Source organism: Gadus macrocephalus, chromosome 2, assembly GCF_031168955.1.
Source record: "Gadus macrocephalus chromosome 2, ASM3116895v1".
Taxonomy (NCBI): Eukaryota; Metazoa; Chordata; class Actinopteri; order Gadiformes; family Gadidae; genus Gadus; species Gadus macrocephalus.
In genome coordinates, this window is record NC_082383.1 from 988550 (window position 1) to 1008103 (window position 19554).

Consider the following 19554-nt stretch of genomic DNA (forward strand, 5'->3'; position numbering starts at 1 on the left):
CCTCCTCTCTCCCCCTCTCCCTCCTCTCTCCCTCATCTCTCCTCCTCTCCCTCATCTCTCCCTCCTCTCTCCTCCTCTCCCTCCCCTCTCCCTCATCTCTCCTCCTCTCCCTCCTCTCCCTCCTCTCTCCCTTATCTTCCTCGTCCCTCCAGGACACTCTGCGTGAGTGTCGTGTGGAGGACCGTCAGTGCCTCACCTACCTGCCGCTGGTGTCTCCGCTCTACTTTGTCACCTTCGTGCTGATGGCCCAGTTTGTGCTGGTCAACGTTGTGGTGGCCGTGCTGATGAAGCACCTGGAGGAGAGCAACAAGGTACACCACCCGCCCCCCCCAACACACACACACACACACACACACACACACACACACACATAGAAACAGAAACAAACGCAGAAACACACTCCAATCACACACTCACACAGACACACACACTCACACACTCTCTCACTGTCTCTCTGTCTCTCTCTCTCTCTCTCTCTCTCTCTCTCTCTCTCTCTCTCTCTCTCTCTCTCTCTCTCTCTCTCTCTCTCTCTCTCTCTCACTGTCTCTCTCTCTCTCTCTCTCTCTCTCTCTCTCTCTCTCTCTCTCTCTCTCTCTCTCTCTCACTGTCTCTCTGTCTCTCTGTCTCTCTCTCTCTCTCTCTCTCTCTCTCTCTCTCTCTCTCTCTCTCTCTCTCTCTCTCTCTCTCTCTCTCTCTCTCTATTAGACGTTATTCGATTACAATACTACTTAATATATCAGACCTGGAGCAGAACTGAAGCCTGAATCTGACATTTGAACGAATGGTAACTGAGGAGGCAAATTACATTTTGATGTGCGTTCTCTTCAATTGATCACCACTAAATGACAGCATTAGATCGCATCAATGTATCTCAAACCTGAACACACTGGTAGATACTTAGATTCAAATGGATTTAGAGGACATTTTTGCAGCTATTGTACCTAAATCATAGAACTCGTTACAATGGGGAGAGGGATAAGATAGTGTGGTGGCTAGGGTGTGCGTCACCAAGACAAGAGGTATTCATCTCCATCCTCATGTAAGACGCCTAACCCCTATCTGCTCCTCAGTTCCCTGTATTTGTATTCACAATGCGTCACTTTGGATAGAAGAATCTGACAAATAACTGAGAGGAAAAATGTGAGAAAAAGGTTCACATTAGGCATTCAAACGTGTGGTGTTTGAATCACTCATCCACAAACGAGCTGAAGATGCAATCAGGATTGGAAATCTAATCGCACAAGTTGTATGACCGCAGCGTCTGGGGAGGGTGAACACACATCAATCCCTCACCGCATACCAGGATTTAGTTGTCATTCACATGATCACTTCTAGCACATCCGCGTTGTCATGGAAACCCACCACTCAGCTCTGGTTTAGCGTCCCAACCTTCATTTGCATGGTAGAGTAAGACAAATTGCTCCATGGTTTCAATACCCAACATGCAGAACCCATTAGTGTCTTAACCATCCTATACCGAACCCCCGTGCTGCTGTTACATGATCCAAGTACATGATCTGTTTTTCACAATCGTCAGGAGGCCAAAGAAGACGCAGAGATGGACGCAGAGATCGCCTTAGAAATGGAGATGGAGAGGCAGCGCAGGCTGAGCACTGGGTCCAATCACAGCTCAGTGGGAGGGACTTATGTTGGGCCACGCCCCAACTCACCTGGACAGGTGAGTGGAGGGACTGTTTACCAAAGATGGACAGTTATACGATATCGATAGAATAATGTAATAATGTAATGTCACTCAATAATGCTAAGTCAATAGAATAAGACGGCTGTCATAACACGGTGCCGTTCTTGGTAAACACGAACACTTCATGTTGTGTGAAAGGAAAGCTCTCTCTGTGCTCTAGTTCTAATGAAACCACTGACATTATGAGGTCTCTGTCTCCCTCTGCAGGAGGAAGAGGTGCAGTGCACCAACCCAAACCTGCTGTCTCCCAGGAAGATGTCTGTATCCAGGATGCACTCTCTGCCCAACGACAGCTACATGTTCCAGCCGGTGAGGCCTGCTAGCGCCCCCTACCCACTGGAGGAGCCGGGTCTCGGCTCACAGCAACATATCTCAGGTACTTTTTAACCATGCAGCCTTCACAGGAGATGATGGGCTGTAAGACTTTGTTTTGCTGGAGGAGGTCGTCCACAGGAATTGAACTAATGTGATATCGCCTCAATTAACCCAACTGCCTTTTCTACTGCTTGCTTGTTGTGGAGATTTAAGCTAACATGCAAGTCTTATCAAGAGTTGGAAAATAAGATTAGCCCAAGTGTGTGATTAATATGGACTTATGAAATATAAATATTTGACCATCTTGTCAGTTTGTTATGATTATGTGTGTGTGCGTTCAATTGATCCAATCCAGTCACAACATATATATGCATGACTCACTGTCTTTGAATTTATTCTAAGAGTTATTGGGAGTATGTCCATATTACATTCCATAAATATGAGATGTTGTTGAATACTTCATCAATGCCACTAAACAAAAGGGAATCCTTTACCCGCCTGTGCATACGACCCCAATGGAATCCACCGCAGTAAAACTCTGAGAAGCCATGGATGTTGTAGTGTAATATATATATTCTAGTCTATTGTATTTTTTATGCCTTTATGGACAAGAGAGTGAAGAGAGAGACATGGCAGGGGAAGAGATGGAATGACATGTAGTAGTGGTCCACAAGGGGGAATTGAACCAGGCTCCCATAAAGATGCATTGACTACATGGTTAGCACACTAGTGGGATCTGCCCTGACCCACACCAGCCATGAAAGTAAACCGGGTATAGAGGTAAATATGGGCGGTAGAAACAGGTGCTGCATTTGATGATGAAAGGACTCGAAACCGTCATTATATATTATTCTATAATTCACACAGTAACTCTGGCTTACTTGTTGTCACACGATTTGCATTGGAATTATAGTTGTAACAGACAGTAGTATCACCGACGTGCCCAAGGTGATCGGGCTTGAAGTGAGTATAAGTATGACCACCAGCACGAGGTACTGACTGAAGTGTCGTCCTATCTGCAGTCACGCTCTAATGGCATGTTGAGGCAAGGCCGAGGACAGGCCCAGCGCTGTCCGAAGGTACTACAGGCTACATTACCGATGAGGAACTCCTGTGGGTGACAGACGAGCTTAGCTGCATCAGGCCAAGAATGACCCACCAATTCTATGGACATGCAGGGAGGGCTCAAAGCTTCACTGCCAAGCTGAAATGCACAAAGTAAAAGAAATCGGAAATAGATTGAATGAATATTGACGATTGCAAAGTCACATTTTTGTTAACCAGGATCTATATCAAATGTGTTCCGGCTTGGCCATGAAGTTTGAACAAAAATAAGAGCTCTTGATAGGCTGCTGGGGGGGACCTCGCTGCAACCTTGAACGAATGAGAATGACCTCAGAGACCCTTGACTTGTTTTTTTCCTCAGTTTGTACTAATTAGCCTGCGCGGAACAATAACTGCTTGTGTGCTCACGGAGACCTCGTCTCTGGTTGCCTTGACGATGATCATCATGTCTATTAATAACATCATGAGAAAAACACTGCACCTCACAACTAAATGGCTCTCTGCGTAACCTCAGGTGCGCACCTGGGTTGCGTTGAACCCAGATCTGAGGTCTCCTACTACTCCTACTCCTACCCCCCCTCTCCCACTGCTGCCAGCCTCCTTGCCTCTTTACTGCTGGGCGCTGCTCACACACCACATGTGATGCACTCTAGCCAGACAATGTCAAATTAAGGGTGGCTGGTATTAAACCACACAACCCTGTGCAAAGGGTGTGCCCATGGAATCTGGCACAGTCAACCATTTAACACTTTAGAAAAGACACTTATACAGAAATGATCTAGAGAACTCAATAATATTGTGATGCTGCCGCATCAAGTACTAACTGTCAATGCCAAACACTGATCGGATGATGCATCCGACTCAAATAAGGTCTATTTTGCCTAATCTGCATGCATGTTTGTGTGTCAGTGTGTACTTGCATGTGTTTTCTTTTAAGTTCCTTGGCATGGATGATCGCTCGCACAACGTAATTTGAAAGTATGATGCTTTGATGAACTTATGTTTTCTGCTTGTGGAAGACTTTTCTATTTTGATGGCACATTTCATCTGATTCGAAAACCCTTGTGATGCACCAAAGGTTTTGAAATGTCCTATCTAAATAAAGCATCCGTATTGTTAGTCAGTCGTTCACTACTACAGCCATTAAAATGTGTGTGTGTGTGTGTGTGTGTGCGTGCGCGTGCGTGCGTGTGTGTGTGCGTGTGCGTGTGTGCTCCAGGTTCTGTGACGTCCGTCCACTCCCAGCCGTGTGAGATCCGGACCCTGCTGCAGGTGCCCGGTGTCTCCCCCCTGCCCAGCCCACGGGTGCCCCCTCCCCTCCCCCGCATCGCCCCGCCCACACCCAGCCCCTCCCCCATGGCCCTGCGTCGACAGGTCCGCTCACGCACACACACACACACACACACACACACACACACACACACACACACACACACACACACACTCACACACATGGTGATTCAATTTGTAAGCAAGTGAAATTAATATAATGAGAAAGAAAACAACTCACTGGGCTTGCGTGTGTGGATGCGTGCAAGCGCGCGCGCGTGCGTGTGTCTGGTGTGTGTGTGTGTGTGTGTGTGTGTGTGTGTGTGTGTGTGTGTGTGTGTGTGTGTGTGTGTGTGTGTGTGTGTGTGTGTGTGTGTGTGTGTGTGTGCATGTGTCCACAGGTGGCAGTGAAGCTGGACTCGGTGGAGTCCCAGGGCTGTGATGCGCAGCAGCTGCTGCAGGACAGACCGGACCCCTTGCCCCTCTCCCCTCCGCCGCCCTCCTCCCCGCTGGCTCTGCTCCTCCTCCCCCCTCCTCCTGCCTCCCCTCTGTCGTTCCCTGCCCCCCCCGCCTCCCCCCACTACCTGCCCCGCCCCGCCAGCCTGCGCCGGCCGCGGCCCCGCCCCCCCCCAACGGCCCGCGACCCGGCTGACGAGGAGGTGAGCCAGATCACCGGCTCCACGCTCAGCCTGTCCCGGGGGGACGCCGAGGGGTCCGGGCCAGAGGCGGGCGGGGCCAAGGTCTGCCGCAGCCACTCCCTGTCGCCCTACACCTCTCCCTTCTCCTTCGACTCCTGCGTCGCCCCCTTCCCCCCCCTCCCGCCCCTCCCCCCTCCCCCGGCGTCTCCTGCTGCTGCAGGAGGAGGAGGAGGAGGAGGAGGAGGAGGGGGAGGAGGACGCGCGCTGGGCCTGCCCGAGGGCGGTGGCGCCTTCCGGAAGCGCCGGCCCGGCAAACCACTGCCGGCACTGCCGACGGAGACGTCGGCGCCGCTGCCCGGTTACCACGACGATCAGCGCCGTCACTCCATCGAGGTGTGCTCGGCCGACCCGCTGGAGGCGGCGGAGGCGGCGGCGGCGGCGGCGGCGGCGTTCCCGCCGGGAGACCCCTACCGCCTCCTCCCGGGGCCGGGCGGCGGGGCGAGGAGGGGGTTCCCCACCAGGGTGCAGTCCATGGGGGGGGGCTGCCAGCGCAAGAAGAGACTCAACCCGCCCTGCATCTCCGTGCACCCGCCGGCGGAGCGGGACCACGCCCCCCCGGCGCCCGCCGCCCCCCCCACTCCGCCGCCGCCGCCGCCGCCGTCGGACTGCAGCGTGATGCTGAGGAGGAGGCCGCTGTCCTCCGACCTGACGCTCTCCGCCACCTGGGCCGCCGCCGCCGCCGCCGACGCCCGGCCCCCCGCCGCCGCCGCCGCCGCCGCCCGGCCCCCCGCCGCCGACCACGTGCCGCTCCGCGCCCACCCGCCGCTGGCGCGCACCCTCACCCCGGAGCCGTACCTGCGCACGTGTGCGCGGGCGCACGCCGCCGCACGCACGCACCCCTCGCCGACCCCCGGTCCGAACGTCTTCGTCCAGCCGCACGCGCCCGTCCTGGCCAGCCCCGCCCACTTCCCCCCGCTGACGCACGCCCTCTCCCTGTCCGCCCAGTGCTCGCCGATCAGAGGGGACTACAGGCCCCTCCCCCAGTTCACTTTTGACCAATCGGAGGCCGTGTACATGAGCGGCCTCTCTGCGGGGATACCGGACGCAGACGCCGCCAACTGCCCCTCGTCGCCCTTCGACAGCAGACTGGAGGACAGGGCGGGGTTTAGCGCCAAGAACAGACGGACGGCCCAATAGGAGCTGTGCGTGGCCTCAAGGAAGTCAACCGGATTGGTCGGATTACAAACCCTTGATGGTGTTCAGAAAGAGGGATGGTCTCACTTATTGGACGCTGGGGAAAGGGAAGACATGTTGGATACCGACAAAAATAATATATAAACAGCCAACTCCTTTACCTCAGAGCACAGAGACGATGCAGTCCCGTGCTAGGTTGGAGTAGGCTGAGGCGGTTTGTCGGCGACAGATTGCGAGGGTACCTGTGAGACCGCTTGCAGGGTACGCTGCACCCACTGTTGACGGTGTGTCGAGGATTGAGTTGGTGCACCACACCGGGACTTGAGGCACCAAACTCCGTAGCCAAAGTTTTACGTTTTCCTTTTTGTTTTTCATTCGTTTTTTTGGTCGTCGTCGTCCCCCCCGAAAACCACGCGAGCCAATCAGGAAGCAGCGTCTGGCTGACAACCTCTCGACCCTTCGGCGGGAAGCGGTTCTGTGAAATGCGAGCGTGTTGGGGGGGGGGGAAACTTCAGGTTTTCTGCCGAGGAGGGGTCTCTGATTTTGCCACTCCTCTGCTCCCTGGGTCATATTGATCAGAGTAGAAGTTTGCGTGTGTGTGTGTGTGTGAGTGTGTGTTTTCTCCTCTTTGTGAGTGTCCCCCCATTGCCCCCCCCCCCCCCATTGTTACCAGTGTGTGCCGTGTGTGTCTTGCATCTGCACAGACAAGGCAGGGCATTGTAGTGTGTGTTAAACGGTGTGTCATGCGGTGTGAATAAAGAAAAATATTGTGTTTGTTGAGATTTAAAAAAAAAAAAAAAAAAAAAAAGAATAATGGCTCTATCCATATGCACATATTTTTATAGAAATCTATAATGTTTTTTGCACACAATGAATTTTGAAGTTCAACCTGCTTGTTTGTTTTTCTATCTCCGTCGTCCTATCGTGACTGTCTGTTTGTGGAGAGAAGAAGAAACACAGAGGGTGGCTGAGCACTCCCACCTCTTTCCAGACATTGACATGAAGGAGGCAGGATTTGTATTTTTTTAAGATGACGACGAGGATGATGACGAGGAGAAGGATGATGATGATGATGATGATAATGGCGATGACTATGATGACGATGACGAGAAGGTGTGTGATGTGTTTCCGTAGCTGTGTCCCAGACCTGCTCATCCGTAATCTGGGGTGGCAAGCCTTAAGCAGCGGGGGCTTCAGTGTTGAGGAGCTGGGGGGAAGTCATGTTCTCTGAGATGTTTGTCCGCTTAAGTCTGCTGTCTGATCCCTTCGTCCACTCTCAAACCAAGCGTAAAGGGTGTCCGGTCTTAGAGCAGGACGTCACATCCACCCGGATCGTCTTGGGAGTCTGGGTGTTGTCTTGGAGTTTATTTTTCGGAGACGGGGGCGTTTTGCTTGAATTGGCAAGAAAACTAAATGATTTGTCCAAATATGTCGAAAAAACGTTACTCGATGTTATGAATACAAAGCGATCCAAAGTTGACCTTCGGTGGAAGGTCTCTCCGAGGTTTCCGCGGACGGTGGCGGTGACAAGCATCTCATCAGGGGACATGTTTTTCAGTGCCGGTTGTCAGCTGATCAGCTCTGGGACCAGATAGTGTTTCTGTACATTTAAAGACAACCAAACTAACTAACCTAATAAATATGTGTAGCCAGGGTGCAATAATAATAATAATTATAATAATTATGAATAAATGCTTTGTTGAAATATATGGACATCCACACTAGATAAGACAGCACCACTCTTTGTTGTTCATACATACTGTAGAATTCCCATATATAGTATGTGTTAGAAGGCCATTTCTATATGACAGTCAGTATGTCTTTCTGTAGTGTTGATGCTACTGTATGTACCTGCCCCCCCCCCCCCTCTCCCCCAACCCCCATCCCCATTGCACTTTGGATGTGGTATCAGAATGGTAAACACCATAGGTACTGTTTAAACCTTAGCACAGGTCCAGACCATCCCAACACATTCAAAACACATTGAATCCACCTGATAGTGAACCCTGTAGGGCTACAGGCTACAAATGAACCCTTCCATTTGAAACACCTGTCACTCATTGGGTCTCTAGGGCCCAGGCTTGGGACCAAAACATTGCACACCATAAAAAAAAAATGCACGTCGGCCATCTGTTCCCCTATTGGATGAACGCGTCTGGTAATACGCTCCCTTTGTAGTCGTGGCTAGCAAAAAACGTTGGATAAAAAATAGGACATTGATCCGGCTGATCCAAACGGCTTTGGATTCAGTGCTCCCAGAGGGGCCATTTAGACCTGAGCCAGTAAGGGGCCTGTTTTAAACCGCCTGTTTCAAAGGCAGCCACCGAATACTTCACCGTACCCAGGATGGGTTTGGTGGCTCCTTTGCTCCAGCCGTAGTAAATCCAAAATAGTATTGAATTGCTGCATTGTTGCCATGGGCAACAACTCCCTAACGCATGCTCATAGACACACACACACACACACACACACACACACACACACACACACACACACACACACACACACACACACACACACACACACACACACGCACACAGGAATAATTTGGCTGATGTTGTGAAGAGAACATTGTAAAAAAGAAAAGCAGAAGTGTTGTATGTGCTGAACGCCTCATTCCTTTCCACATGCATCCCCTTCTCCCTGTCCCCGAGCAGTATGCATGTACAGTAGAGGACATGACATTTATGGGAATAACAATGTGCTTCATGTTAGTGTTATTTATCGCTGGAGAAACATCTCCCGTTTCTCCTGTTTTATACCCTTTTGGTGATAAGGAACTTTAAGCATTGCTACATTTAATAGTTTAGAATATAGCGCCTGGTTTGGGCACTTTGCGTCCACGTTCTTTGACCTTTAACCTTACCTGGGAGAGGTGTGTCCTGATTGGTTGACCTATTTAAAACCATATTCAGGGTTGGCAAAGTTCAGACGGTTGTAGGAAGCTCACACGGAAGTCGGGCAGATTTCAAAGAAATGATTTTTAAAAGGCTAATAAGGTATAGACAGAGCTAGGAATGGAAGGAATGGCCGTCTCAGCCAGAAGAAATTAAATGAAACGTAAGGAAAAGGAATGGTCAAGGTCCACAGCCAATGTTCATTGTTACTAATGGATAAAAGCACAGCTTGGTCATCTTTGATGAACTCTTCTTCCACTCTTCTCTTTCAGGCGTGTCGCCCCCTGCTGGCCACGTGTGTTATGATCAGTTTTGTCCCTACCTGTTAATTTTCTGACATGCTGTAGCCATTTACAGTTGTTGGGGAAATGTTTTGTAAATGATGGGGGGAGAGGTTTATATGAGATAGATGAGGAATACGTCCTCTATCTCATTCTTAGTGGATAATTCTGACCACAAATAGAGTATTCATGTTAAACAATATGGTATTGGATAGGGATATAGTTATCAAAGGTTTGCAGATCGTTGGATCGTATTTAAATCCTCTTGTTTTATCGAGGAAAGCATTTTATTGATTGCATGTTACACACGTTTTAAAGGGATGGGGGGAGGGGAGATTTTTCTTTTATATATGGATTTTTAGGCAATTCAATTTGTAGATGAACTTACTGGTTGCACTGGCCTCAGATGGATTAAAATGCAGTACAAGACCGATCAAGTGAACCTGTTCTTCAACTACACGTGGCGGCGGGATGATGACGCTCTCCCTCTTGGTGTGATTTTCTAGTGACGGAAATGTGAAACAGTTGTCCGTCTCTTAGGAGAGCCGCCCTTCTGATCGTGCTGACTGCTCCTCGTACTTCGCCCCCTTGTGGGGCAGACCCTCCTGTTTGATCCGACGTCAATCGTTTATTTCGCTAGGGCCCCCTCAATCACTTCTTATTTGTAATGGATAGATTTGGACTCAAACTTAACAGGGTTGGACATGTGGACGGTGCGGTACCAACGCAAAGTGTCCTTCGAGGACGTTATCACGACGATCAGAAATTCCAGTGGAAACTCAACTTTTAATGGGTCCGACAGTTTTTGTTTTGTTATGTTTTTTTTTAAGGGTATAGCGATTTACCACCTCCAAAGCCCACCGCCAGCCCCGTCTCCCGCCGAGCCTTATAGGGAGGGATGGAGGTTAGCGTCTGTCCATCAGAGGCGGGACTATTTTTCTGCAATAACCCCCCCCTTCCCCACCCCCCATCCCCTCCTCCCAAAAAAATGACCAGAGATGGGGAGGCGTTTCAGGCACCAACATGTATTTGGACATGGTTCCACGTTGTAATGTGGCTGATACCTGTGTAATGATCAACCAATGACCTGGATGATTCTCCCCGTCTATTAAAAATATACAATTTTTTTTTTTATTCCTGACAAAGAGTGTGTTTTTCTGTCTTTTGGTTGATTTTCTTCTTGCAGGATTACACATGGTTATCATCAAATTCAATTAATTCACAGTAATCAATGCACTTCACATTGTACAATATGCAAATAATGTAAAATAAACGATTTCTTAAGAAGAAGATGAATGGCAGTCCACCAATTGAAAGGGGGATATTTTGCCTACGTAAGCAAATCAATATATCTGCCTAACCAGCTCTATAATAACAGTCCATAATAATGGCCTTTAGATAGGCCTATTTACATTGAGGGTGAGAGCAATCAATTCAAAGAAAAAAGAAAAAAACACACACATATATATATATATGTGTGTGTGTGTGTGTGTGTGTGTGTGTGTGTGTGTGTGTGTGTGTGTGTGTGTGTGTGTGTGTGTGTGTGTGTGTGTGTGTGTTTTTGTAGGCCTACTACTTTACAAATCTTACTACAACATACAGGCGGCGGCCTGATGCATGATTGGAAATAAGCTGATCTTTTTTAAAGGCGGGGTAAGGGGATTTGGCCTTCCAATCAAAAGCTCATCTGTGAGAGTATCGGACGAGGCCAGGCCCGGTCACGGCCACTTGGAAGAAAGATACGCCAATCAGGAAGACGACAACAAAGCCAAAGTACCAGTGCCCTCGGTTTCAAGCACGCTTTACGTGCATTTATGCAGAACACGAAAGGAGTAGAACATAAGGTAATTAAGTGACTGGTTGTGCCGCCTGTGTGATTGGACTATATCTAAAGACCTCGAACAATCTATATCATATGTTGTCACACTATGTTGTGATTATCACAACCATTTAAATATCACAATGTGATATTTAAATGGTAATTACTTGGACCTCCTTGTAGAGGAATGGTTCTTAGCTCAACCAGTACAAGGGCCATCTAAGATAGTCTCAAAGGGTGACGAGGGGAGTTTTGTCGTCATTAAATCAAATCGTTTTTGCACGCCACTTTCCGTTCCAATTCCGTCATCTTTAAGTTTGACGCATTTCACATAAAAATTACTAATATAAATGGTAGAATTTCTTTTAAACATTAAGATTCATACACATTGTTATGCAAATTGTCACACCATATGGTCCCTTTGTCATGCCATATGATATGACCTACGTTTTACAACTGAAGTCGTGTAGGCTATATTTGCAATATAACTTAGCCTACTGAACAATATATATAAACTGCTGCACATTGTAAAAAAACACAACATATTCATACTGTTAACAATATAGAAAAATAAATAATAATAGTAGCAAGGAGGCTACTTCCTTTGGTTCCTCATTGAACTTATGTTTAAGGTAAAGAAAAAAAAATAGATCTTTAGTTGACCAGTCACGTTGGCGACAACACAGAATGTAACTTGTTCGATCCCTCCCCTCAGTTTTGAGGTGTCACCTAGCAAGACACCTAACCCTACTCCCGAGCCGGCTGTTCACCTGAATGGCCTAATTGATATTGATATTTTCAACTGGATGCATATTGCATCTGGTTAAAGCTTTTATTGGCCGATTGTCTTCCTTCTACCCATAACATAAATGGGCAATGGATTACGGTCCAAAATCACGTTGCTCATGACCGTCCCTAGATGTCGCACTGAGTCGGGAAAGAGAACTTGTATACCTCCATAACTAAACAGGACACATAGTGTAACTCCGCCCCTTGCAGTTGTTGGTTTCCGGACAACTCTCTGGGCTGTCTCTCCTCCAAGAGTTCTGGTGTAAATAGTAGGATTGTTGGATGGATCCCAGATTATCTCTAACCATAGCCATTCATTTAAACGTAATCGATTACCTAAATTTAACCATTCTCTAACCTAATGTGTGAACTCAAACATCTCTAACCTCATACCTAAACCTAACCATCTCTAATCTAATGTTTAAACCTAGTTATCTCTAACCTAATACCTAAATAAAACACTCCTCTAACCTAATACCTAAATTTAACCTGCGTTTCTGGACCCGTTTAACTGGTTTTAAATAGTGTGTTCTATCGCGTAGGCCTATTTACTCTGCCATCAGAGCCTATTCAGCAAATTCAATACCAACTGATCGTTTTTTCTAAGTGCATAGCTAAATAACTACCACCAGGTGGTAGCATCCAACTATATAGTGTGTGTGTGTGTGTGTGTGTGTGTGTGTGTGTGTGTGTGTGTGTGTGTGTGTGTGTGTGTGTGTGTGTGTGTGTGTGTGTGTGTGTGTGTGTGTGTGTGTGTGTGTGTGTGTGTGTGTGTGTGTGTCCACATCTTACCGTCTCCTGTGGGTTTACAGAGACGGAGGTTTACAATTTCTCACACTGTTGTGCTTTGTTCCTTTTTAGAAGGGCTTTTCTTGTGTGGTTGCTGTGGTTGTTTGGGGACAGCTCCTTGCCGATAAGCTCTGGAGTGTATATCAAGCAGATGTGTGACGCTGAGGCTTCAGCCTGGTCTAACGTGTGGCAAAGAATACACCCATGGCAAGCAAAATGGGTCAAACAGCTCATTACGATTTGTGTTGATGTCATTGGATCAAGCATGGTCATTTAGACCGTGTACATTGTTAGGTGATAACATTGTCTCATGTTGTGTTACAATATCAATAATGCATTTTAATGCCTTCCGCGACTCTCTCCCTTGCCCAGTCGCTCAATATAACTGCCAAGGCAATACGCCTCATTGACTTAACATATGACACGTCGTGCAGGGGGTCTCAGGACAGATAACATTGGTGCATCTGCTTTCCGGCTCCCAGGCTAAAACGAGACCAGTTTTACAGCGATTTCTTGTTTCTAGTGCGGCCGGTGAGGCTGTACCGTGTGTCTGACAACGCCTATTGCGTGGAAATGGGTAGGAATGAAGGACAATTAGTGTAGTTGTGGATGTGCATTGTGTTGTTTGCAAAGCGTTATGCAAATCGAGATTCAGTGCCTCCTGGCTTAATCATTTCAAAGTCAATCACAGGTACTGCATTTATAAGCGTATAGCCGTCGGCATGTCTATCGGCACACACAGGGTTCCATGAAAAAGAACCCATTTTGTTGTGCAGCTGATATGAAGCTGGCGTTCCCACGTGCCCCTCCAACGTTTATCACAAAGTAATAGTTTGACTTGAGGACAACGTGTCCTGAATGGAAGAAAGCTTAGAGATGCAAAGAGGTGGTACCCTCAATTCATTCCTATGGATTGTCCACCACAACTCACTGAATCGATTGTGTGTCCAATCAAATGGCTTGATGTGAGGCAGAAAGTGTGTGGGCATTTGCACAAAGTCTGCCCAGCATATGTCCCACACCTTTCTAAGAGCAGGAACCCCAAACACAAGGCCACCCTCCTTTGTGCTGCAAACACAACACAACGCAAGGGTTTGGGACAAGGTTTATCTTTCATGAGCATTGCATTGTGTTTTCGTGCACCTGGTCTATTATGAAGAATACAGACTTTAATTCATTGAATCACAAGTGACCAAATTGCGTCAATGGGGATTATCAGTTGGGACAGTTGATGGCCATGAAAATGGACAATCTGTCCCTCCTGTGTGTAGCATTTATCAAAGCAAATGTTTGTTTCACTCTTAAGTTTACTTTCCTTCAGCCCCTCAAGCCAGCTTCACCCCGCAAAGTGGTTGAGCAGATCAAACTCTGCTGGGAGCTCAGCTTTCCCCAGTGCCTGATCTACACCGCGATCAATATCGTTCCCGAAAGCTCTGCAGTCGCCATCATAAGTTAAATTATGACTCCGACCCAGAGCAGCAAAGTGACCACCCAGCGCAGACAAAACAATTTAGTCTGCTGAAAACGTAATGGAAACGGAGTGTACTTAATTGTCCCAGGTTTGAAGCTGTGGTTTTAATTCTAGTTGGCTGTGGCCTTTTAATCAGGCAGAGAAGGTGGTGTGTGGGGGGGGGGGGGGGGGGGTGTCAGTGGGCTAGTGTGGGTAGCCGCGGCAGGGGGTAGCTTCACCACAGGCGACATTTGTATGAACGTTATACAGTTTTATATCCGAACATATTGTGTTCTTTATAGTGATGTCAGTTATTCAATACATTGCAGCATTCAGGGATTGAAAACCCCAGACAAAGGCTGTAGGCACTGGCCAGTGAACACAGTGTTGAAGCTCAGCTGTTGGTTGGTCTGGTTGGTGTTTGTTGGTTGGCGGATTTCCCTCACAATGCCTGTGTCGCAACCTGGCTCATATTGTCGGCTTCTTCCCCTTATTTGCACTACGTCACTGTGTGACTCATCCTGAACGTCAGACACAGGGAGCAGGTCAAGCGGTGGCTCGAATTCATGGGAAGAGTTCTTTCAGTCTTGGATAGGTGAACCTGTCAAATGTGTTTTCATGAAAGGCTTAAAAGCCATCATCTATGGATGGAAGCTAACATTCGCCTGACTTTTCAGGCTTTTTCCGTTTAAGTGATAAAAAATAACATAACGTGAACTGTATGTCAATTGATTTTTATTTTTTTGTCGGAAAAGTGAAGCTCTAGTTTACTTTCTGACCGTGTTACGTCCGTTACTGCTCAAGCAACGATCTGTGCTCCGAGGACTGCGCAGGTCTGATAAAGGGTCTGAAGTGTCATATAAATCACTGCCTACATACTGTAGGTAGGGCCGAGGTTAACACACTTGTACTAACTGTAACAAAGAGAGTCTTTCCATCGCCTATGACATCAACCTAGACACATAAGTTGATTGTTTAGGTGAACTACTAACGAGAATAGGTCTTGAGTACACTCGTTTTGGTTACGACCACGTGAAGTTGTCTGTCGGCATTATCTAATCCTACGAGGCGACACAAGAGATGGTGCCCCTGCAGCCGTGGGCGGGGTAATCTCGGAGCTGACCTGCAAACTAACAGGTTGGCTCCAGGTTAGGTTTGCAGCTTGAGTCGCCATGGTAACCCAACGGAGAGTCTAATATTCGGTTAACCTGGAATTCCAGCTTCTTGAAACGGGCCCCAGCTCTGACTCAGAAAGCCTATTACTTTCCTTCTCATTGGTTTGAACTGCTGAGCCACTGCACATCATGTCCCCAGGAATGGTATGAACTAACATCCACGTTTTAAAACGTGCAATTTTTTAACCCATTGTCCCAACAAGAAAAGTTGAGCAAGCACATTAAGTTGTTTCTATATTAGTTTGGTTATTGCTAACCTAAGGTCTCATAACACTTGCATCAACAAGCGAAAGTTAATGTAGCCCTGGTGTGTACCTACCTACAGGCAATTTAAGTGTGATATCACAATCGCTCAGAGCTTTACACTATATATCACACATTCTGACAAGTTTAATATTTGGCTACCTCCTAATAAAAAAACGAGTAACATCATTCTGATTCATCTCCCTGTTCTGTCAAGTGCTTTAATCTAAAGCTGTTTGGGATACTGATGTTTCTGTTTGCTCCAATATTAGTTGTATGCTTCTTCCTGGCCTCACTCTTAAGTAGCTTTGGAAATAACAAAGCATCTGTAAAATGACTAAATGGCAGTTCAACAGGGGTTGATTCACCTAGGGCTGCTGAACTTTTTATCTTTTAAATAATAAAAAAAACCAGGCTGTTGCTGCTTATACCTAGCAGAAATGCAAAAAAATCCTGTCTTCTTGTCAGGGAAAGCAAGAACATATAAGAGATGTCTGGCTGTCGTGTTAATGTTGCATCATTACAATAGTCTCCTACGGCGATAATCCATTGTATTGATTCACCCATTCGGGGTGTTTGTTGACCTCTCCACAACCCTCCTCTCTGAAGCTGAGCACAGATAGCAGAGGAACATACTCAGGACTCACACAAACGCTTTGTTCAGTGGTCTCTTGAGGGACATTAAGAGTATCGAAACGTCTTTCATGGCCTGGTCACAAATTTGTGACCAGTAGAAAATGTTGCCGTTTAAAAGTTAAATTATCTTATCCCGGTATAGATTATTCTTCATTGAGTTGGTTGTAGTTGTTTAGTCAGCCAGAAGAAGAGTATCTAGCTTAATCTTGATAAAAGGGTAATTATCCATACCTGGGTCTACTATGCGTGGTTCGTTCATTCTCTCCAAACCCAAACTCCTGCCAGGATAGAGTGTGGGTGCCAGGAATGCTGGAATCATTGAAGCTAACAGCCACTCTCGTCAGAGATATGCTGGGAAGAGCATGTGATGGGTTTTTCACTGCATAGTTCAGGGATGTGGATACCAGTTGAGTCCTTCTGCCTAAGCTTACTTAAACAGTGAGTTGATTTTTTTATTGTCGTGTGCGTTGACTCTTGTTCGATTTCATGAAATCAGGGGAAGTAATTTAGAAATATGTATCTTCTAAGTTGAATGACCTCAAACAGTGTGTGTGTGTGTGTGTGTGTGTGTGTGTGTGTGTGTGTGTGTGTGTGTGTGTGTGTGTGTGTGTGTGTGTGTGTGTGTGTGTGTGTGTGTGTGTGTGTGTGTGTGTGTGTGTGTGGTATCATTCGCTTAATTAATGGCTGTTAAACTTTACAAATATATTATAAAATCATTGTGTTGAATTTGAACTTTTAACCTTTCAGTTCAAAGGTAGGTTACGATCAGTTAGATCAGGACAGCAGAGTGAGACCATGATTAGGCAAGGTCCAAACACACTCCAGTAAACTCCAGCACTCCTCTCCATCTTGCAGAACAGCTTGACATGTACAGTACATTAAACAGAAGTTCAAAGCCTTGAAATTCCGTTTTGAAGGTTGGTTAGTTGACCATGAATTTCAAGTCAGCTCCAGCCATGTTGCTGCAGATCGTTTTTTAATAGGCTAACATTGGGTTTGAAATGACCTCACTTTTTTTGCAGCAGCCATCCTTATTAGTCAACATCATTTAAAAATAAAGTTCAAATGAAAAGGAAATATAGGCCCTCATGGATGAACATACTGAGGGACTGTGGATGGACTGCTTGGTCAGAGGGATGCATCTTGAAACAGCTCTACCCCTTTTATTAAATACAAAACCAGTTCCTAATGAACTGAGGCATATGGATCGGTTTTATATCATTTTATGCTTTTTACACTCAGATCTTTATGACCGTATTACCAACACCAAGCCACCAGACATATGATCCCAGCCGATGATAACAGTCGGGAGTCGCTCCGTCCTGAACGGTTTAAAGTGAGTAGCATGTGCTGCTGCCACTATCCATCCTAAATGGTCCAATAACCCCCCCCCCCACACACACACACACACCCCCCAGGCTAATACACAACCTGTGTGTGTGTGTGTGTGTGTGTGTGTGTGTGTGTGTGTGTGTGTGTGTGTGCGGCTATGTTTCTGTGTTCTTAAGATTTACAATGAAAAGATACGATATAGCCAGCTAGGATCGCTTTATTTCACAATCTGACTCCTTGTTGATCACACTCGTTTCGAGTGTCACATCCGTTACTTTCATCATAATATGTCTTTCTTAAATGGGGGCCAAAACAATTAGGCCCTATCTTATATTTAGTATTGTCACCACAAAGCATCACATTGGTAAAATCCTTCCAATTCTTCTGGTCACCTTTTAATTAGGATTTTTCAATTTAGATTCTGAGTAATAATACTTAACAAATGGACATAATCATGATTCCTTGGGTCTGGAAACGTGTATGTTGTTTGCCTTGATCACTAATCAGAGCTGCCCAGTCTTCTCTGATTGGTCAGCTGGCCCACACTCTTGTAATTGGTCATTAGGCATGTTTTTCAGACACGTGATTTATCATCATCAATGTTTGTGATAAAAAATGACCGCAACCTTGAAGACAGCTGTCCTGCATATTGTGTAGCTCGCTTGCGGTTCTCATTTTCATTGTAATGCATGACAGCAAAGTACAAGCTACAATAATGGAATAGCAAAATGCAATGATCCATAGGGTTAGTTATTCAATTAGTAATCAAATTAAGCATTTTTCATCAGAAGAAAATGGATAACATCTGTCGTGACTCGTGTCCCCTGTAAAATCTGCAAACCACACCTGTAAACGTATGTAAACAGATGAACACATTCACATTTATATATTATATTATCAACTTGGCTAGCAAGTTCGCCAAACAATGGTGAAATGCGGCCGTAACATTAAGGCTTTCCTAATTATAAATCCAACTCAACACAACTCAACAATGTTCAAGACCTTGACATAGATGAACCATTGCCGTTTTTCAAGAAACTTTGAGGTAAAGATGGGCCTACATCCTACGCGTAAAAACACTTGAACACTATAACGTTAGCTAGTAAGAATGTTAAGAAGTACAGCTTTTTTATCAAAACCATTTGAACTCTAGAGTACATTGGATGTACAGCTATGCTACAACCGACACGTCCGCACTTGTAAGGTAGCTATACTTGTTTGTTTTAAACATAAACTGTCCACAACTAATATAGCATACTTGCAGATCGTGATCCTAAATGAACAAAGTGTGAATTGACATCCGAAGTCCGTAAAGAGAGAATTCGGCCTCATACCAGTGACAACAACGTCTCGATGCCCCTAACCAAACTCTCCCAGGCCTCTGTCTGTCTAGCTTCGTTTGAGGGCGTGCCAAACTGGCCTGGAGGCGGGCCTTATGCAAATTAGTTCTGGGAAAGAGTAACTCCCTTTGGCGTGGCCTTTGGGCTTCGTAACTTAGCAGACCTTTTGCATGGATAAAAAAATAAGGGAATAAGTGAAAAAACATATTCCCCTTTAACAATAATCGAACTTGTAGAAAATACCGCAAAATAAGGTACATAACCGTGGCTTCATTTTAGCATCCCCAGGGTAGTTTGTACAGTACGTGCTGTTCTATATTTACGGTACGTATGGCACTGTCTGTACAGTACACTTAATGCTGTCTGTACAGTGTTGTCCCCCAGTAGAATAAAAGTGAGGTGTTCCACACACTCATAACTCCATTCCATTTCTGTTATCGGCCAGAGAGGGTGGGAGTTCTGCTGGACGGATTTTCCGTAAAATTCTTCAGTTAACACTTTTTCAGCTTATTTGTAAAACCAAACCTCCATAGTTCTCTTGTCTTTGTTGTTATTCTTATCATCATTTTCTTATATACTGAGCCATTTTTCATCAATCATTCATATTCAATTAAATGCAA

At 46.3% G+C, this 19554-nt stretch overlaps 1 protein-coding gene across 1 annotated transcript in view; it reads left to right on the plus strand.

Annotated features, from left to right (window-relative positions):
• LOC132474260 (voltage-dependent T-type calcium channel subunit alpha-1H-like) overlaps positions 1–10495 on the plus strand; it is a 10769-nt gene extending 274 nt beyond the window's left edge. The window contains exons 2-6 of the mRNA XM_060074847.1: positions 153–311; positions 1538–1678; positions 1910–2078; positions 4302–4456; positions 4753–10495. Of these exons, the coding sequence (XP_059930830.1) occupies positions 153–311; positions 1538–1678; positions 1910–2078; positions 4302–4456; positions 4753–6186 (2058 nt within the window). The 3' untranslated portion in view covers positions 6187–10495. The remainder of the gene's footprint in view (positions 1–152; positions 312–1537; positions 1679–1909; positions 2079–4301; positions 4457–4752) is intronic.
• Positions 10496–19554: the final 9059 nt, after the last annotated feature.